The 14,065-nt window shown below is 29.6% G+C and overlaps 1 protein-coding gene and 1 pseudogene across 1 annotated transcript; one reads left to right on the plus strand and one right to left on the minus strand.

The window, feature by feature from the left end:
- Window positions 1-1,264: 1,264 nt before the first annotated feature.
- On the minus strand, window positions 1,265-6,642 carry LOC111299722 (T-complex protein 1 subunit gamma-like). The gene is made up of 13 exons (XM_022895122.2): window positions 6,505-6,642; window positions 6,348-6,409; window positions 6,028-6,100; window positions 5,783-5,850; window positions 5,599-5,668; window positions 5,218-5,286; window positions 5,058-5,129; window positions 4,860-4,933; window positions 3,525-4,187; window positions 3,321-3,446; window positions 3,055-3,159; window positions 2,895-2,969; window positions 1,265-1,657 (listed from the first exon to the last, which is right to left on the minus strand). The coding sequence occupies exons 1-13, from the start codon at window positions 6,527-6,529 to the stop codon at window positions 1,466-1,468; spliced, it is 1,674 nt and encodes a 557-aa protein (XP_022750857.2). The 5' UTR covers window positions 6,530-6,642; the 3' UTR covers window positions 1,265-1,465.
- Window positions 6,643-10,113: 3,471 nt separating this feature from the next.
- LOC111300972 (oxysterol-binding protein-related protein 2A-like) lies at window positions 10,114-13,183 on the plus strand (annotated as a pseudogene).
- Window positions 13,184-14,065: the final 882 nt, after the last annotated feature.

Below are 14,065 nucleotides of genomic sequence, written 5' to 3' on the forward strand. Positions count from 1 at the left end.
TTATTAATGTATTACTTAATTTTTTTGTTATTTACTACAAAATTATTATCGATTTATTACTAAATTATTCATTATTCACTATCAAGTTACACTTATTTATATTAAGTTATCCATATTACATTATTGTCGATTAGCTATTAAGTAATTATCAATAATTTACTTCTAAAATATACTAATTTGCTTTTAAGTTTCTAATTATTAACTACTAAATTATCAATTATCAATTATCTATTTACTACTAGGTTACTTATGATATATTACCAATTTTAGCAATTAATTACTTTTAAAATGAAAATGATTATTATTAAGTTATTATAATTTTATTATTAATTTATTACTAAATTGTTAATATTTAACTACTAAATTATTACTTATTTTTCATTAAATTATCCTTAATTTACTTCTATGTTATTAAGTTTTTATAACTATGAAATATGAAGCTTAAAAAATCTACAGACAATATGTGGGAATTTTCTTTTAACATAATAAAATTATTATTTCATTTAAATTTATAATTTTTTATTGAATAGGTTTATGATTGGTTATCAAAGATAAAAGTTTTGGCTTTATTCTTGTTAGTAACTTAGGGGTAAAATGGCAATAACCTAGATCAGTAAATTAGCAATAACTTGGGGGTATTTAGATTAGTCACTTTTAACATTAAAAAATTTATAAGGGTAAATCATTATAAATTTAGAGGGACTATTTAGGTCATTCTCTTTTAACATTTAAAAAAAAAATTTAAGCAGTTTAATTTTAGTTAATTTAAAGTAAACTTAAAAATAAATTAACATAAGATATATATTTAAAAAAAATTTTATTAATTTAAAATTTTATGAGGGAATTTAAATTAAACACTTTTACCGCTTGCAATTTATTTTTTTATATATACAGATGATACACTAAAAATTTTGTACGATATTTGCTACAAAATAATTTTTTATTTTAAACATTAATAATTTAGAGTGAAATTCAAGCAAAATCAAAATTGGGTTGATGAATCCAATAAGGAAAAGATTGTTAATTTTAAAGGCGAGTGGTGAAGAGTTGTTTCTTTCTTTTTTTCTTTTTTTTTTAGTATTTTATAATTTGTCAAATAAGTAAATGTCTGATGTTCAGCAAAATGGTAACCGAATAAGAGATTTTATTAATTCAATCTCATTAATAAACTTGAAAAAAAAAATACAAAAAGAACTATCCTTCTTAATAAAGAGATTCCAATAAAATAAAAGTTACTCTATCTACCAAATGAAACACAAACTAATAACGCTTAACCTGATAACAGTTTAAAATTTAATAAAACAACAATCTACAGTTTCAAAACAACACCAAACACAGATTGAAGTTCTTAAGAATACAAAAGCTAATGAAATGCTCAAAAAAATCCCCTAATAGCCGACCAAAACAAACCATCATTTGTAGCAAATACTTTCAATGTAAGGTCAGTTCAACTGGTCCACTATCTTCAGTCAGGAAGAATTTGCTCACCATCTGCATCTGCTTCTGTCTCAACCTTGGGTTTTGATGAAGCTTGGCTAGCTCCAGGAGCCTGCTTCTTCTTAATCCCACTTACTATGTCATCAATTCTTAGAAGCATGCAAGCGGCTTCTATGGCTGTCTTAAAAGTTTGCACCTTCACATTGTATGCATCCCAGATCTGACATATTTTTAACAAATGATTTATCAAATTGAAGTAACTACTTTCTGCACACTTCGATTAATCATTAAGCCAAAATCACAAATAATAGAGAAGCAATTAGATTTTTTTTTTTTTTAACATCTGAACTTTATACCCATATAAGTCAACAGAAAGGCACACAGTGATGCATCAGATATCCAAATTAAACAGGTGATTCCATCACCTTTCACCAACATGCTTGAGGGACATCAGAATGAATTATTATCAAGAAATTGCAAAGATCAAATTATCTATCTTTTTCTCCAAGTAAAAATAAAAGAGAAGGAACTACATTTATGATCCTCAAACTTTCACCAGAGTTTCGCTTCCACACCTCACACCTAAGTTGTTAATCTATACAGTTTTCATCTAGAACGTTGATTAAAAGTGTAGTGATATTTATAACATGCCATCCAAGGGATGTTAATGAAGTGAATTTGTAGATCAGTGCCAAATACAATGACATGCAGATACCATTAAAATCTAAAACAGTGTTTCCTTTTCTCATTATTTTTCATTCTCTCTCCTCTCTTTTCATATATTAGAAAAGAAAAATCCTTGTCAAGACTCTTTTGCCTCACAGGCACCCAAACTTCCTTTACGTACAAAATCATAACCATAGGAGTTGCAGATATAAAACTTTCTCTTGAAACCCAAACCAGAATGCATCACCATCCATTTGCTTTCTCAAACTTAGCAACAGAATCACCTCTTTTTTAATCTCCCTTCTCCCTTACAATCCCATATTCATATACTAACCATAAACCATGCACAACTTACAGCTCAATTCTGACACCATCACACTCTCCCAACTCATCTTTCAGCCTTAAATCCCTTACTAAATCTAGTTCTTGTCACCTGCCTCAAGGTCTCGCCAGGAATTGAGACAGATTTTGCAGACATGGAATTTTTAGGACAAATAGATCAAAATTTACAATGACAGACCAAAACAAGTGGTTTTCTTAACAATTTGTTTTTAATAAAAAAATCACCATTTTGTTGTCAAAGGGGTCATAGGTGTCTTACATGGCTCTGAAGTGGACAATCTGATCCATCTTATTAACATCTTGAAAGGTGGGACATAATTGTTACACATAATCAGGGTTTAGGGCGGAAATTGGAGCAATGAAAAGTTCAGGTGGAAAAGTGAAATTATGGTGAAATTTTTAGGAACAACAGATAGAGTCTTAAAGAAAAAGTACAAATTTCATCATACCTTTCGCTCTTTCATGTCAGCAATGGCACCAGTATTCCCATCTATGCCAATCCATGCATTTTCACCATTTGCATGCTACAATCACAATTTGAGAAAATAGAAACTGAAAGGGTGAGGATATCTACAAAAGCATATAACTGCAATCTAGAAACATTCATACCTTTCCTTGCAGAGCAGTCATGGTTCGAATCACATTAACCCCACAATTCTGTGCCAAAGTACGTGGTATGGCTTCAAAAGCAATGGCAGCAGCTTCATACGGCCACTGTTATACAACCAAAGAATATAAACAAACTAACAACTAAAAAATAGGAAATTACCAAAGTTAAATCTCTAAAAACATTGGTAAGTATATTCAAATATCAAGAAAGGTTAGCATTCAGAATCATAATACTCTAGACTGATCTGGATGAAACAATCAAGCACCTTTTCTATGCCTTCAACAGATGAACTCTTCTGCTTCAAAGTGGCAGAAACAGTTAATTCTGTAGCACCACCACCGGGAACAAGTTTCGGATTCTTGATTATGTTTCTTGCAACAGACATGGCATCCTGTAATTGAAACAAGCTTCAGAACTTCAACCAAAAGAAAAAAAGAAAAAGGAAACATCAGAACTTAATTCCATTTACCTGCAAATTTCTTTCTACCTCATTCAGGAGATCCTTGCTAGCACCCCTTAGGAGAACTGTACAAGCTTTTGGATCTTTGCAATCAACAATGAACGCAAAGAACTCATCCCCAATTTTTTTAACCTCAAATAGCCCAGCTCCAGTACCAACATCAGATTCCTGCAATTCATCAGGACGATTCACAATAACAGCTCCAGATGCCTTTGCTATTCTATTGTTGTCTGTCTTTCTCACTCTCCTAATTGCACTGACACCAGCCTTACTAAGATAATGGCATGCCAAATCGCTAAGTCCTTTTTCTGTAATCACCAAGTCTGGCTTGAATTTCAGAATCTGCATGCAAAGGTTCTCAATGTATTCTTCTTCCATTTTCAATAGGACTTCCCAATCTTCTTCCCTAACCAACTCAGCATTTGTTTGGTTCTCCCCTTTCTTATACTCCAGGGGACAATCAAGAAGAATAATTCGTGGGTTGACAATCTTTCTTTTCATTTTGCCAGGCACAACTACATCTTTATTGATCATCACTCCCTTGAGGACCTTAGAATCCTCCAACTGGCCACCGGGTACTTTCTCTACTTTAATGTATTTTTTAATATCAACTTCTCGCAGGCCTTGGCCAAGGTCAACTCCGACTGTTTGAGTTGCATCAATTGCCAAATCCTGGAAGTTAAAATTAAGTAGCCATAAAAATTAACCAGAAAAATACTGATACAAGTCTTAGAACTTCATTTTTCAGCCTTAAATCCTTTACAAATCTGATTCTTCTTACTTTATATACAGAAATTTAAAGAAGCCTTTATTTTTGGTTTTTTTTGCCAGTTCAATCAAAATCTAGGCACATACATATTTTCAGCTAGAATAAAAAAAAAAGTTATGAAGATTTTTTTTTTAATTATTATTATTATTATTATTATTATTATATCTAAAAACAGCTTAATTAAAGAAGTTTTATCTATGTTAAACTCGGCTTCTAGGGCACCATACCCATGTCAACACGAGAGAATTCGGGTACAGAATGTGTGTGATATTGGCACTAGTTATACAAACTCGGTCTTTCATGTGAGCCAAACCAAACACCAAAATGAAGAAAGTGAACAACAGAGACAACAATGGGAGATTGCTGGGTCATGTAAAAAAAAAAAAAAAACCAAAAATTAAACAAAAAAGGTCAACCGCATCAGATACTCATACCCAAATCCATGCAACTATGGTTGCTATATTTATGGTTTCAAATGTTGAAGTTTGTTCCTTTGCCAATTCGATGGTATATGCAAATAATTCTATAATCAAAATGAGCATAAAAATGAACTCCGTAACAAAGTAGACACTCACAGCAATCAGATCCCCAAATTGGCTAGTGAACTTTGTTCCTATACAGCTCCTCACAAGTCCCAACATAGTTGAACCTTCCATTCAAATACATATGTTACAATGTGAGCATGCCAAAGATATTAATGATACAAATGCCAACTAGATAACCGGATAAAAGATTAAAAATTTGTTATAAAAAAGTTTCCAAGAGAAACATACGGTCTTTCACATCAATGGGCATTGCAATCTTGTCAAGCGCAGCAATAGCATCCTCCAAAGCCTTATTGTATGCTGCAAACGAAATGGCTCTTCATCAAATGCTAAGTGATGATTCAAAAGCAGAGGTTAAGAATCTAGCAGCGCTTCTAAGTTACATTACCTCGACAAATTACTGTTGGATGATAATTTTTGTCAATAAAGGCTTCTGCAACATGAAGCATCTCACCAGCTAAACCAAAAAATACACCAAATATAAGTACTAAAAGCAATGGTATCCTAACAAATCAATTACATCATCACAAAAAAAAAAAAAGGGGACAACTGCATGAACCCAGAGCAATCTCAATTATATTATAACCACATTCAAAATGTCAGATTCCAACTGTAAAGCTAATCTCATTAAAAATCCACTGAGCTTATTAAAATTTAAGAGTTCTCAAAAACATGTTATAGATAAGAATAAAATTGAAATATAAACTAACGTATGCAAAAATATCCAACATAGCACAAATATACAGCACTGCGCAGCATAAATATATACCAAGAACAATGACAGATGTAGTTCCATCTCCAACTTCTTCATCTTGAGTACGGCTCAATTCAATCATTGACTGCCATGAACAATCAAAACAGATAAGGAAGTACGGAAATAAGAAAGACAAGAGGAAAAAAAGCATTCACATTCTGAAGCAAATGAAATAGAGAAGCTTGGTGGAATATCATGCCTTTGCTGCTGGATGTGCAAGATCTAACTCACGTAGAATGGCATTCCCATCATTAGTAACAACAATACCTGGTAGAAACCAAAACCATATAATGATCCTTATTGCTCGTTCAAGAAGAGTGCATTTAAAGGGTAATAAAATGCTTGTGGGAAACAAAAACAGCCGCACTGGAAATGGAAATAGGGTATCCTTGTGGCATAAATAGCATCATTAAATAACATCATTAAAGGCCTAAAATGGGTTACCTCCAGCAGCATCAAGGAGCATTTTCAACATGGATCGAGGACCCAATGTTGTTCGAATGATGTCAGCAACAGCCTGTAAAGTCATTTTGGTCAGTGAACATTGAACAGACAAAGAAAAATGAAAATCATATTGAAGACCCAAAGCATGTTGAATTTTGCTTTCTTAGATAGATATATAGTCCATAATCAGAACTCAGAAACAAACACTGGTTTTACATTTTCTTCTAATATTTAAGCAGATTATTCCGCAATTTGATTTCAGATTAAAACAAAGTAACTAGAAAGAGTGAAAAAAAAAAAAAAGGAAGGGAGGAAATTACCTTGGAGGCTTGGATATTAGCATGGTGAACTTTGGTCCCAGACTCCCGTTTCAACGAATCCTCTGCGTATTTCAGTGATTTTTAGGGACATTTTGAATCTAGTAAACCATTTTAAGATTGGAATGCATTGAAAGAAAAGAAAAGAAAAGAAACTTACTTAGAACGAGAACTGGAGCGTGCATGATTTATGATTTGTTTTGTGTTAAAACTTAACTATTGAAAACAAACTAAACTGCAAAACCTCTCTATCTTTCTGCTTTCTGCCCACTTTCTAGTTTCTACCGCAAAACCCTACAACCCTCCCCTTTTTTTCTCTCTTTTCTTTTGCACGGGAGGTTTGAAAAACGAGCTGCTAGCGTGGGTTTTCTTGGTTTTCTTTTGTCGAGAGGCCCAATTTTGTTTTCTCTTTGCTTAATGGTTACGCTGTTGTGCTAAAGGATGGTAACGTAGTTGGCCCAAAAGAAATTGGTAACGGTTTGTTGCAACCATGTTTACGTATTCGTTTGAATAGACATGTGAAATTGATTTAAGATTAAAAGTAACGGTGATAATGAGACTAAAGTTTTTGTGACCCACAATGGCCACTTTGATGGCAGTGATAGAAATCGTTCCGGAGAAGATCAAACATTGTTGCCTTTATTGTTGACGAAGTTAATGTTTTGGTAGACCAACGGTTCGTTAATAGTATCCTTCGTATCATTCTTAATGCTAGATGATAACTTTATAAAATAAAGTTATTTAAATTTATGTTTAGTGCTTAATGAGTTATTTTTCTTAATTTTTGGTAAAATAAGATGTTTTTTACTTTTAATATGCTTAATTTGTCATTTTGTAGAAATCTTTAAAAAAAAAATTGAATCTTGGCGAATCTTAGAAGTTTTTAATCAATTTTGTATGATTTTTAATATATTTAGAGTAATCTTGGATGGTTCTTGATATGTTCATGCTGATTCTTGGAGTTTTTGAAAATTTTTGGAGTTGGAGTGATGAAATTATTTAAGATTTAAGAATAGTTGAATCTTGATAAAAATTTTATGAAAGTCATGCTAAAATGAAGAAAATACAAGTTCGGCTATATAGGGGCAGATTTAAATTTTAAAGAATTGAGTGCAAGTCCACAGTGTTTTATGTAAGTGCACATGCATGGGATCATTGTGAGAGGACTTGGCAACAAGTATAACCTCATTGGCCAAGAGAAATGATTTGAATGCCGAGTTTTAAATATATTCCTATTTGAAATAGAATTTGAGTATTCTTATTCTAAGTGAAAATTCCAAGCTTGAATAAGAGTTTTTTAAAATTTGAAATTTAAATCTATTCCTATTCTAAGTTAGCATGATGATATGGAATTGGAATTTATATTTGTTTGGAGAGCATTAAACTAGAATTGGAGTATTGCTATTCTAAGTGAGAATTCCAAGCTTGAATAAGAGAGTTTTAAATTTTAAAATTTAAATCTATTCCTATTTGAAGTAGAATTGGAGTATTCTTATTCTAAATGAGAATTTCAAGCTTGAATAAGAGTTTTTTAAAATTTGAAATTTAAATCTATTCATATTTGAAATTTAAATCTATTCATATTCTAAGTTAGCATGATGATATGGAATTGGAATTTATATTTGTTTGGAGAGCATTAAACTAAAATTGAAGTATTCCTATTCTAAATGAGAATTCCAAGCTTGAATAAGAGAGTTTTAAATTTTGAAATTTAAATCTATTCCTATTCTAAGTAGGACTTACATGAGACTTTTAAAAAAGGGGTGACATGTTAAGGGATTTAAATTTAGAATTCAAATTTCTCTTAAAAAAGACTCCAACTTGAAGGCAAACTATAAGAAATTTTCAAAAAGCACTGAATCTACTATATGTTGAAGATTTCATTCTAGAAGGTTGCCTAGGATTCAAAATAACTTAGCAGTTTTTCTTTTATCATAAAGAACTTTATCCGCATACCATTCTTCAATTTTAAAAGATTTAAAGTTTAAGAAACCATGAAAAATAATTAAGTAGTTAAAACTTTCAAGCAACTTAAGTTAAGACTTTGAAAGCTGCTTGAGAGAGTTTAAAATAGAACAAGACTCTTTTCTACAAAAAAAGGTTAGTTGTACAACACTCTTGTTTTGTAAGTGCTAAGTAAGCAAGATTTATCCAAATGACATAAAGAAAAGACAAGTCAACAAGATTTATCTAAGTTAACACCTAATATAATCAAGATTCGATCTACATGCATTTAATAGAAAAAAGTCAACCTATCTATTAATGATACATTTAAAGAAAGTTTCTTATTCAAGATACCAAGCAAGATTAAATTACACCACTTCAAGAGACCAAGACCAAAACCAAGATTGATCTAGAGTTTGCTTTGTAGTCTTTTCTTATAAATAGCTACATTTAGGTTGGAGGAAATTTATGGACTTAAGAACAATCCTTAGTTTTAAGATTTCTTTTCTAGTTTTTTAGTTCTTTATTTTTAGATTAGTTTCGGTTTAGGTGACAGACCAATCTTGTTCTCATTTTTTATTCTTGATTGTAAGTTTTCATTTTAGTTATTTTAAATTTAGTTCTTTCTATGTACTTTTTGTTCTTTAAATTCAAGTTCATTTAAAATTCAATTTCAATTCTATTCTTATCGCTTTTAAATTTCAGTTTCAAGTTTCTGTGTCTAATTTATTTGCAATCTTTAATTTCATATTTAGTTTTTTTAAAAGGCTTTTTGTTTTGCTTTGAATTCCATACTTTGTAATTTTAGATTTAAGTTTGAATTTAGGGTTTTAACGACATGAAATTAATTTGCTCTAAACTAGTTACTATTGTTTTGCTTTCAATTTCAATTCACCTTTATGCACTTTTTTTTGTTTCTTGCTTTAAATTTAGGGTTGAAATTATGTTATCTTTACTTTTAAGCCTTGTTATTCTTAGTTCTTACATTAGTTAATTTAATTATAAGGTTTTAAGTTTAATACAATTAGTTATTTGACGTTTGCATTAACTTATATTTGATTTCATCTTAATTTATTGTTATTCCATGCTTTTAATATTATAACAAATTTGGTAATTTGTAGTCATTTTTCTAAATAATGCATAATATTTTGTCATGCAAAGTATGTCAAAAGTGATGAATACTATAATTCATCACATTTTTCTATTGTTTTATTATTTTATATAACGAACTATAAAATCTTCACATGATAATATCACCAAAAGCTTGCCCCAAAATTTATTGTCAAATATAAATGGTGGAAATTTTTTTATGATATTTCGATGTTTAGGTGAAGTTATAATTTTGTCACAAATTTAAAACTTTATCTATGATATATTTTGTCTGATTTTTACATTTTCTTTTGGAATTCGAATAAACAAAGGAAATCCAAGAAATGGGTTTTTTTTTTTTTTTCAATTGTTTAAGAATTTTGATAAGCCAATGTAGTTTTTCTTTTCAAAAATTTCTCATTGAGTATGAGAATTTTTCTCTTATGAACCCTAATTTTCTAAGCAGCTAAACAGAGGACAATGTTTTTCTTATTTCTATTATGCTTTTCGTCTTTACTGATTTTTTTTAAAGGATTTTGTCATTACTATTAAAATTGGAGCATTGTGTTTCTTTTTGTTACTCAAGGACTTAATTTTGACTTATTGAAATTATTGCTATAGATATAAGGATAAGCTACTAGAGCTTGATATTAAAGTAAGGATCCATTTATTATTATTTTTTTACATTGTTTACTTAAAGAAATCCTTTATAATTGATTAAGTTATTTTCTGTCTGATGAATTGTCTTTATGGTGGACAAAACAATGCCAAAGAGGATTTGGAAAACAATAACAATGATGATGTTCTTTTAGAACTTATTGAAACTGAGGAAAAGGAAGAACAGAATGTTAAAGACAAAACTACTTGCAAGACATCAAAGTACATAACCAAATATGAGCGTGCTAGAATCTTAGGTACTTGTGCCTTGTAAATCAAGTTAGCTTAGTAAATTTTAGATTCATTTTTTCATGTTTGTCTGGAACTTTAAGCAACTACTTTTAATTGTGATATATCAGGCTACTTTAAGTACATTTGGAACTTATGCTTTTTATTTGAATGTGAATTCATGGATTTTTTGCTTTTCCATTTTGTTTATGTTATGTAGTTTTATGATATTCTAATCTATTTATTATTTAAGTAGACAACTACAAACATTACCAAAGCTTGTATTGTCAGAGAAATGTTTCATGTTCAAACAATTATTGGTTTGAGGTTCTCAAAACAATGAATAGGAACATTACAAAGTGTTTTTTTAGAACTTAAAGAGTAAACTTGAATTATACTAGTTCTATAGGTCCTTGAAGTACTTACCTTCCTAAGTAGTTGTTTTTATTTATTTGAATGTAAATGTACAAATATTTGTATTGAATTTTCATAGCATATATGACATACCTTTCAAGTTGAAACAGTTTAGTCACCACTTTACGTTTATTGCCTGTCATTGTGAAGGTGAAGGTGAAAATTTTATAACAATAGTAACCTCTACACAAAGTTTTGAGGGTGGTCAATTCAGCTTGACCTTGTTGGAGTTCTGACCCTAGAGTTCGATTATGGTGAAATATTTCAGTGGGGCAAGGTGTGCATTATTAGGCTGTATATTTACTAGATGTGATGCTTCAATTTCAATATTCTAGCTTCCATTTCTATTTGTATGGTATGAATTTTTTTAACTTCATTCTCTGTAGGGAACAAGTACTATTTATAATTTTATCCTCGGTAAAGTGTATTGCAATTATCGTAGATTGATGCACATTCGCATGAATTACCAACATTCATGCAAACTTAAATTCAAAGAGCAGCCTATTCTTAATCAAAACCCTCACCAAGTTAGTTGTCAATCTAATTGTTTCTTAAGTTTCTTTCTAGTAACGATTCAGTTATTTTTTTCAAAATTCAAAAAATGAATTTTCTATGCAATTATTTTATCCTAGCCTAATTGTTTCATGTCCATATTAGTCAACCTTTTGTATCTCAAAAAAGTTATTTTTTATGAAAAATTGTTTATCCTGTCTTACATTAACTTAGGTCTATAGGTTTGTTGAAGACCTTTTGGGTAAAAATGTTGCAACGTTAATTGGTAAATGGGATGACAACATGTATTATATCAGTGCTAATGAAAGTGGCAACCAAAAGATTGCAGTCTTTCATCAAATGCCTCGTTGCTATGAAAGAGGTACAAACCACCTCCTAATCTGACTTGCTACAACTTAACATCATTTGCAATCCACTAAATGAGCTAACACTAGGATTACAAGTAGAGATGATGTGTTACATCATTTTCTCATAAGTATTTTCGTTTTCCTCTTATGCATATCTAATTGTTTTCTATAGCTTTTTTTGAGTCGAGGTATTTGATTATGGATTAAAGAAAAGTTCTCACCTACAAATTTTAGGCTTGGATTGGACCGATGTCATTTGGAGAATGGTGAGTATGATTAGCAAATGTAGAGAAACAACGGTTGGAAAGGAGGCAAAGAATGGTATCTTTCCATCTTTTCGGTTTTCATATATATGCTCATGCTTTGCTAACAAATGGTGTTGAGAGGACACTTTTTTAAGGGTATGTTTTATGCATCTTGGCTTTTACATTTGTCAATATTTTAAATATGGTTTAAATAAATTACCTGTGTTATGAATGAAGTGTTTGTTTTCTAAGTGGACTGAACCTTATTTTTTAGGGATAAACATGTGCGAGAAAAATCAGTGATATCAAAATTTAATTCAATTCAATTTTAACTATAGAATATCGTACAATTCAAGTCTAGGAAGTAAAAGATGGTCATGATTCCTTGCTTTGTAATTGAAGTTTGTGATCTAAAAGATGGCATGAGGTGGCCTTTTTAGCCTGTCTATTTGTGCATGTTTACATATACATACACACATAAAAAGTCCCTCATTAAACTAAAATGTCAGTATTTCCCAGAATATCTTCTTTTTTTTTTGCCAAATTTCTTAGAATATGTTTTAGGCTAGAAAATTTAACAATAATGAGATGCCAATTTCAGTATTGCATATTCAAACACATAATTGCTTATTAGTTATTTATTGGTAAAAAGTTAGTGAGAAAGTGCTATTAATTTTTTAAGAAAATTGATAACTTTACCCCACATTAAATTATCTGGATTTGTCTTTAATAACCATTGAATGATTTTGTACAAAGTATAATGGAAATGTAAATATTGTGACAATGTTAATGTAAATATTGTGACAAAGTTCACTGTAAAATAATGACACCTCATTCCAATTGATAATTAGCATGACAAATGGGAAATTGAATGTAGCACAGTTGTTGACTTATTGGGTGATCATGTGTTTCATCATTTTTAGAGTTCTTGCATGATAGGGAGGATATTTGACAAGAATAGTTAGGTGATCAATAAAATTTATCTCCCTTTATTCATATTTAAGTTTTTTTAACTTGCATAAAATTTTATCCAAGATGACTTGATATCCTAATCAATAACTATCTTGTAACTTGTACACCAATTATATCAACATACATTAGAAACCATTTTGTAGCAATAAGAAATGAATCCTCTAATTGTTGACATGATTTATATTATGATGGCATGAAACATGATTAAATATGGGTTATTGTCTTTAATATTAGATATGTGGGTCCATTTTACATGGTTGATTTTACTTATTAATTTACTATCATTTTACTTTTTCTCATGAAGCACTGGTTGGTTTTTACGCAGACAAACTGTGTTGATGAGCATAGATTGTGTAACGATCTCAAGATTGGGTGGTTTTCAATGTATTCTTTTGACATTGTCGTGTTTTTTGCATTGGCCGATTCATAATGGCCTTTGAAATTACTTGTACATTTAAATAATTCTTATGTTTTGCACAATATTACTCGTTAACTTCATATTGAAATTCATTTTTATTTCTTTAAAGATTTTATTTTATTTAATTATAGTAAATATTGAAAGAAAAAAATAGTAAATTTCTTACAAGAAAAAGTGAATTTTTTAATGTTGCAACATTTATAATGAAAAATGCCAATAAATAACAAAAAACTAGCCATGTTTTTTTTTTTTTTTAAATGTTACTAAATTTAACGGTGTTTGTACCAAAAAATAATGTTAAATTTAGTGGCATTTTGTCCAGAAACACTATTCAATTAGCAACATTTTAGAGAAAAGTGTCACTATATTTCTTTATGTAGGTATAGTCAACGTTTTTATAAGCATTTTTTACAAACATTGTGAATTGTTTAGTGGCTAAACGTGAAAAAAATGCCATTTAAGATCAATTCTCCTGTAATGTATAATTTTTCCTACACATAATCATATTATGAACTTAATTTTAGTTTCGTAGATTAGAATGTCTTTTTAAGAAACTTATGTGAAGTTTTGGATCTTTTTTTAAAAGATAACATATTCATTTAGGTAATCAATTATACTTTAAAAAAAAAATTTAATAAAGACCCTTAAATTTATGTATAGTGATAAAATTATGAATTTATACATTATGATAGACATCAAAAGAATCATATCATGTGTTTTTTATATAATTATCGATAATAAAAAATACAAATTATTTATATATTAAATGTAATTTAATACCATAATTTTGTAGTAATTAATAGTGTATTTTAAAATACATTTTAAAAACTAAAGTATATAAATTAATAGTGCATTGACTCTTAAATTAATAGTGTCAATATTTTTAGCATTTTA

This window comes from Durio zibethinus, chromosome 18 (genome assembly GCF_047325235.1).
Source record: "Durio zibethinus cultivar Kanyao isolate XHJ-2024 chromosome 18, ASM4732523v1, whole genome shotgun sequence".
Classification (NCBI taxonomy): Eukaryota; Viridiplantae; Streptophyta; class Magnoliopsida; order Malvales; family Malvaceae; genus Durio; species Durio zibethinus.